The sequence below is a fragment of the Theobroma cacao genome, chromosome 9 (assembly GCF_000208745.1).
Source record: "Theobroma cacao cultivar B97-61/B2 chromosome 9, Criollo_cocoa_genome_V2, whole genome shotgun sequence".
Lineage (NCBI taxonomy): Eukaryota > Viridiplantae > Streptophyta > Magnoliopsida > Malvales > Malvaceae > Theobroma > Theobroma cacao.
Genome location: NC_030858.1, coordinates 26,594,468 through 26,602,324, shown reverse-complemented (window position 1 = coordinate 26,602,324; position 7,857 = coordinate 26,594,468). Strand labels below are relative to the sequence as shown.

At 32.4% G+C, this 7,857-nt stretch overlaps 1 protein-coding gene across 1 annotated transcript; it reads right to left on the bottom strand.

The window, feature by feature from the left end:
• Window positions 315–6,942, bottom strand: LOC18589690 (zinc finger CCCH domain-containing protein 44). The gene is made up of 3 exons (XM_018128392.1): window positions 6,700–6,942; window positions 5,178–5,238; window positions 315–1,392 (listed from the first exon to the last, which is right to left on the bottom strand). Exons 1-3 carry the CDS (start codon window positions 6,779–6,781, stop codon window positions 636–638), a joined length of 900 nt encoding a protein of 299 aa, XP_017983881.1. The 5' UTR covers window positions 6,782–6,942; the 3' UTR covers window positions 315–635.

Below are 7,857 nucleotides of genomic sequence, written 5' to 3'. Positions count from 1 at the left end.
AACTTTATACTCAGTTTAAAATGTCTTCAATTATAAATTTTGATTGAACTTAACACTTGCAATTCAACCCAATTTTTTAAACACCCAATTAAATATAATATCCGCAATCACCTTCTCGCTCATCCATTCACCATTGATCACTTTCCTACTTAATGAAGTATTGACACGGTTGCCCCCCAGTGAAGATAAGTTACAGAGCAGACGGCTTACTGCAATTCCAAGAGTTTGTAGTTTCAAGGCTAGTACTCCGCATATAGGCGGTACTAATACCAAACGTTACACTTATCCCCTCCTTCGATTTAAGATTTTATACGTTATTATGTGAACAGAATGTAATTTGTTTCCTTAGACCAACTCATATCAAGGCATACAACGAGCTGAATCTGTTAAATCTGTTTAATTTAGTCTAGTCTTACCGCTGAAGAATTAACCAACTCATAGTGAGCTAGCAACTTCGCCCCACGTAAAAAGGGAATTATCAAAAATATCAGAAAAGAAAAACCTAGAAACCTCTCGACTCCAAGCTACCTTTGCATCCGACGAAAGGCAAAACTCACAGAAGCACACCAAATTAACCAAAGGCTACAGCAAGAGTTCTGACCTAACACCACGGGAATCACAAAACAAGGAGGAATTCACATTCCTGGTTTGCGCAATTCTTCTGTTCCATGGGCAAAGTGGCACCTGTCACCAAAGGTGCAGGATCCTTTGGAAAAGTTCTCGCAAAGCTTAGTCTTAAAGTTGTTTGCTGCACCAGAGCCACTCATGGCAGGATTCTTCATGCTAGTTCCAGAAGCTGAACCAACATTTAAAATTAGTTCACGAACCATTGCACTGGCTTGCTTGATCTGATCAAATGTTCCCTCAAGCTCAATGTTCCTTGAACTAGGATCTGACTCATTCTCCCTTATGGAAAGCTTGGCTCCTGTAACACGACAAATATGCTTTGAGTTCACACCATTTTTACCAATAATAGCTCCAGCCAGGGATGCATCAATGCTGATCTTAGCAGTAGCAGATGCTCCAAAGCTGGCTGCAGCACCAAGACCTTGTGAGGGAGGCTCCATCCTGCCAGCCATTCTTCCTGGCATTGGTCCCATGGCACGGGGATCTTCATAAGCAGGACCAGTTGGCTTGCCTAGCTCCCACTCACCATGGGCAAAATGGCATTTATCACCAAATTTACAACCTTCTGGGGTGTTGAATTTGTTGCACAAACGGGTTTTTACAGCTGGAGGAGATGACCCGTCAGGGAAGGATGGTAGGACTGCAGAACTTCTGGAAGCTGCAGGAAGAGCTGGGTTGCTACCAAGCATCTGAGACACTGCTTTGATGCCACCAGGAACATAGTGCAAGAAGTGACAGCTCTCACCAAATGGGCACCCAGAAGTGCTGTAAAATAAAAAAAAAAAAACTCAAGTATATCAGGCTAATATCAATGAAATACACTTTTAGTAATGCTCTGACACAAATAACCAGTGTAGTCTTATATAATTATGAATTAATCAAAGCTTTTCAAGAGTAGACCATCTCAATAATATTAAGAAATAATTACTGTATGAAATATTCAGGAATTCCACACAATAATAATCATCTGTATTATTATATCATTAAGTAACAAGCACCAAAACATAACAGAACCCTTTATTATTGTCCGGTGCCTAGCAAATCAACAATAGCATCTTTAAAAGAAATCAATCTAAAATGTCAATTCCTCTCTGAATAAGTTTTAAAAGTGATGATATGGGCCAGAAAAATTTCAAGATCAAGCAGCACCCATCCTTCCAAGTTTAATATTGTTTAAGCTGTCATAAATAAAACCTGAATATTTAAATAAAAGCACATATTCATTTAGAAAATCTAATGTAATACTTAAGAATCAGGAGAAACAATGCAAGACATTCCTTAGAGAATTGATCAATCTGAATTTATGTCCAACCAACCCAACATGTGAAATGTAAGAACCAGAACTTATAATGATCTAAAAGTAGAACACATAAAACCTAGGCAAAAATAAGTTGTCATCACTTATAAACATTTTACCTAAGGAACCTTCCCACAAAAGTAGTCAGGACTAGAAAATTCCATCTCAAATATTTAAATTTCTAAATTTCCTTCTACATGATATGCTATGTCATTCTATTTAAAACAAATAAACAAACCAACCAACATTTAATTGCCAAGAAAAAGAGACAGAAAAACGATGCACAAAATTCAAAGTGAGCAAAAGAGAAAAGAAAAAAAGGGACATTGCATGGGCCCTTATTAACAGTAAATCCACAATTAGATGAGAAAAAAGAGCCAAATGTAGAATATATATACAGCTATGTTAATCCAATATGCATGTTAACAGAAATCTCCCAACTTTTGAATGTTTTCCATATTTCCAAGCCCCTGAAGGTAAAGCATACATAATCTCCATAGGACATGAGCAAACCTCATTATACAACTTTCCTTGCACATGCCTATATAAGCACTACCTCTAATATTACAAATAGCACTCCTTGCTTTTCACCTCCTTATCCTTTTCTTGCCTTCTTCTCTCTCCCTAAGCATAATGATTCATAATCTTATGTAATCTGGCCGAGTAGTCTCCATTTAAGCTGGAACAATTTTAAAGAAAAGTGCTTACACTTCTATGCTTCCAATAAGCAAAAGCAGTAATATACTTATAGCCCTCTGATGAACGTAATCAACTAATCATCACTCACAACAATGAACCATACTTAGAATCAATTCCTTCTTCTCCTACTCCTCTCACCACAAGAATAACGGAGCAAATACAAAAGTATGTTTTAGCAAACCTTCCAACAATCTATTCTATTTCCTCCAGCACTAGCCTTATAAAATATAAACATCCTATATGTCACCTTCATAAAACTTATTCCAAAACTCATTGATTCTTACACAACATAACTTCTTTTTCAAAAATATGGTCGGCAATTCATGCTATACATCTTACATAAACCCTGCCCATTGCAAATTACATTTATTCTTATAGCTTTTAACATTTGAACTTAATAACATATCCAAGGCAACTTAACAGGATATTCAATCATCAAGAAACACGAAATAAACAATCAGAAAAGTCCTAGACCTACCCAGCATTCATAGATATCAATCCAGAATATTTTGATCTAAATCCCGTATTTTGACATAAGCTAAACCATAATAAAAACAGAACTCATATCAACCCAGCCACTCATCACATATGATCTTTCCAATTGTCTTAAATCTTATCACCAATTAAGATCCCTCATCAATAGTGGCATTCTAATTTCCAATTAGCATCTTTGTCAAATTCATGCCAAGCAACCCTCCAAGCACAGCAAAGATCATATAAATAACTTTCTTCTCTCTAAACCAAAGAATATCAACTACATCAATTTAACATTTTTTTATTATTAGTTAGTGTAAAGCTCAAATTAATATTAGTACACTGAAAGCACTTTTAATTCCTAACAGCCAGAAAAGCTGCAACAGGCAAACTGTTATTCTGCATCCATATTCTTAGCTGTCATTACTTCCAAGTACTTTCATAAAATAAGATTTATTGATTTTTTTTATCACTAGATAATACCAATCACTAAGTTGTTTGCCTGCAACAACAAAAATGCTCATGACTACCATCACTTCTAGGAGAGAGAGAGAGACTCACTGTTGCTATCAATTGTAATAACAATGACATTGTAATAATACCATTACAAGATATTATCCTCAAAAGTTCTGATGCACCCTTTTCTGCGATTCACTTCCATTTAATTAACTGAACTGGTTACAAACTTCAATGATGTACATATGAAATTTTCAACCACAACATACTTCACTGCCTAGAAAAAAATGTCTATATACATTCTTTTTATTACCCCCAAGAGAAAGCTAAAAATCTATTCATAAATCAAATAAATGCACACAAAGCCAAGTTAATATTTTCACAAAGATTTATAGAGAATATAAGAGACATTGGAGAAGCCTCTATTGATATAGAAAATACATGTATTGACTTAAACAAAATGAAAGAAAAAGTTCAATCTGGAAATAATGAAATTCTTGATTTTACAAGAGACAAATTTGACAAACAGTATAGTCATAATTCAACAGAGTATGACTATGAAAGACAAATCAGATCCTTAACCTTGCCAAGCGAATTTGACTTAAACAAAAAGAATTTCAAACATAGTCTAATAAGAATGCAATGAATGAATAAAGAAACTAAACCAAAATGATACTTGACTAGTAGTCAACATCCAAAAAATTTGACAAGAAATCTTCTTGAGCTTTCTTTAGAAAAACAAAAGGAAAAAGAAAATCAAGATAAGCAAACACCAATAACATAAAAAAAATATATTTCTATAAATGCAAGATTTATGAATCGAATAAATGAAAAAAAAAACCTACACAAATTACACAATCTCCAAAAATAAAATAAGAAACCTTCTTAACTTTATTTCTTTACTTTTAAATAAGTCGATGCTAAAAAAAATTATGTATCAATTAAATAAGAGAAAAAAACCTTTCTCAAGAAAAAATGTGAATTAATTGGGGGATAACCTACAAATATTTAATTAACAAAGAACCCAGTATCAATTTCATGAAATACCTTTTTAAGTTACAATCAATATACTCTGTGTGTGCGTGTGAGTGTGTGTGTGTGTGTGCGTGTGTGTGTGTGTGTGTGTGTGTATTCCAATAATTTTGCATCTGAATAGAAAGCCCTCAAAAGCAAGAAAGCAAAATACATTCTAGTAAAATTTTAGCCATATTTCTTTAGCCATTCTATTTCCATTTTCCATGGAAATAAACTAGGTGCCAACTCAATAATCCACATGTTACTGTCTTTAATTCAAAAGATTAAATAAGATTATAAAAGTATACTATAAGATGGAAAAACTTTGCATCCTGCATAATTGCTTTTTGTTTTCATATAGGCCAGCATGTAGTTAACCCAAGAATTCACCAAGAAATCAACCATTTCTGTTCCATAGTCTTTCTTATCATGATTAGAGCGAAGAGTATTACCTGTATCACCACTTTAAGTGACCAATTCATTAGTCATAATCACATAAATTTTGCTTCAGAAGGTTGATGTCTAAGAAATTTTACTTGCAAATTATAAAAATTAGAAATAGATGGAAGTGCATTTAGGCTATTTATTTTAGATAGGTTAAGATTTGAACCTGAAAAACTTTGTGCATGGCTTCGATTTGCTTCCTATACCAGTTGAAAAGGACTCCATTTCTGTTGCAGAACATTAATTCATTTATTTCAGTTACAATTTCAGTGAGTTATTGATTTTTGAACTTTACAGAGTATTCAATACCATGTTACCATTTATTATCACTACTATAAAAAAGTATGCGCTTTATAAAATATGAATAATTGGTTTACATCAATTTTTATAGAATATAACCATCAATCTTAGTAAAAAATTAAATAGTGGGCTGACAATTTGATAATTACATCCAGTAAAGGACTTATAAATATGTTCTGTCCATTACACCAATCCTCTGTTTCATTTAAGAAAATGAGGAAAGAAAGAAAGAAACGAATATTTAAACATTATCCTTCACTTTTTTTTTGTTCCAGCAGAAATAACAACTCAACTAAGTGACTTTGAAAATAAGTTGAGCTTCATACTTCCCATGAACTAAGTTTCAGATAATAAAAAGAAAATTGAGTTCTTTGCTTTTTTCCTTTTCCATTGTTATCTAGGTGAGAAATCAGATTAAAGGCAAATATCTATTTGCTTCACATGAAAATTTCAAAATTCTACAGGAATCACCATACCCAGAGAAATTCGACAAAGTTTCAAATATAAAGAAATAAATGACTAAACAAGACTCATAACAATTGCAACGACAAAGCAAAAATACAAATATAACACTGGCTTTAAAGCTGAAGTAAGCTATTATAGCTATTCATGCAAGAAAAGCTTAGCCAGAATGGAACGAGGATTAATGGGCTTCCACATTCAACTGTTTGTCCAAATAACAGAACTATACAGGAATAAGAGAAGACAAAAATGCATCCATAACCACCACCAATACAAACTTTGCTATGCAACTACAACCCAAAGATGCTAAAAGTCGTCAATAAAGCACATCAAGAATCGCAACCAAAGTTCAAACTCACAGCTCTTTCAGCTCAGCAAACCCAAACTAAGTGAAATACACACAGACAGACATGTACAGATAATACCCTATACAACAGCAATGGATTCAAAAAGTCCGCAAGCGGATTTGATTAGTTGTCACATGCCCATTGAACCATATAAGAAACTAAACATAGAATTATTACGATAACATATACAGCTAAATGGATATTTGACAATCAATTTAACCCGTTTGTGGGCCATTTAAACTCCACCTTTGAAGCAAAGGGTAATAGTCCTGAAAGGATAAAACTTTTAAACAAAACGAGTTTATATGCTTGCCACTTGTCAGGTAATTGTGTTAAGTTCATATCTCCATTTGTACTTTTCCAGCAACCAAACAGTCTTAAACTACACAAAAGCTTTCCAATTTTTCAGTAAATCAAGAAAGAATACTGAAGAAAGGCTCACATGAAGAAAGCAAAAAAAAGAACAGTTCTACAAACCCCAGAAACGACCATTTCATTAGAAGTATACATAACGAACTTGTTTAAGCATAAACATACACAGATTGATACATATATAGAAAAGAAGTGGAAAATTCGCACCTTGCTTGGATTTCTTGAGGCCTCCATTGCCATTCAAGGCAGCCTCGTGCCTCCCTCTCTTGCGTCCAACACCAAACTCCATTGGGCGAGCAACAAGATCCGAGAGGAAGGAAAGCAGTAAAAGCAAATGAGAGAAGACGGAAACCCTAGGAGAGAGAAAGAAAGAGAAATTAGGGTTCGAAGAAGAAAGGAAAATGAAAATTAGGTTTAACTGTGGTTGATCATGATCTACTGAGTCTGAAATAAAATGGTTTTTATTTTTTTTGTCCGAAGGGAAAGGGCAGGAGCAGTTAGTAATCACGTGAGGAACTCACGTGCTACTACTGACGTTATCCATTTATCATCTCACGTCATCCACTCATATGCGTACCTGCCCGATGCGTCCTCACAAGAATTTTAATATCAAATTTATTTATTTAGTGAAAATAATATAATTTTAAAAAATAAAAAGCAATTATATAAGTTGAGAAGCAAATGATATGAGAAATATATATTGTTACTCCTTATATGTTAAAATTTAAAAATTATTATTTTCTAATATTAACATTTTATTAACTTCCTTAATTATGTTTTACTCATTATTTAGAAATATTTAACCTCAAACTATAATTTCAACTTTTTGTAACTTGCTCAAGAAATACAAATTACTTTAAATATTTTTATAAAAAATAAATATTAAATTTTTCTATTTTAACATAAATGTTATGACTTTTTATCTTTACTTTTACTCATTTAAGCTAAGATCTTGGAGACTAATTTTAACTTTACAATAAATCTTACTTATTTACATTAAACGATAATCAGGTTATACTTATTTTTATCTTTTATTATGTTTAAAATAATTATAATTTATTTTACATTTATTACAAATAATGTAAGAATATTTTTATTTGTTTCATTCATTATAAAAAAATAAATTATTGTATAATACTTGAACAAACTTTTGAATTATACAAGAAAATTAAAACTAACTTTTATTTTTTTACTTTCAATTAAATCTTTATATTTTTATTTTAAATTAAATAAATTTTTATAAGTAATTGTTGACTAACATTATTGATAAAAATTACACATCATTACATGAGAATGATATGACATATTGAAATATCATGTTGGAGAGTTATATTGTCACATGGCAAATAACATGAGCAAAGATGT

Bases quoted from the DNA above. Each gene is read 5' to 3' on its own strand.
- LOC18589690 (XM_018128392.1), bottom strand. From the start codon at position 6,781: ATGGAGTTTGGTGTTGGACGCAAGAGAGGGAGGCACGAGGCTGCCTTG. The intron at 5,239-6,699 runs GTGCGAATTTTC...GTTCTGCAACAG, and splicing joins CCTCAAGAAATCCAAGCAAG to AAATGGAGTCCTTTTCAACT. The intron at 1,393-5,177 runs GTTCAAATCTTA...TTTATTTTACAG, and splicing joins CCATGCACAAAGTTTTTCAG to CACTTCTGGGTGCCCATTTG.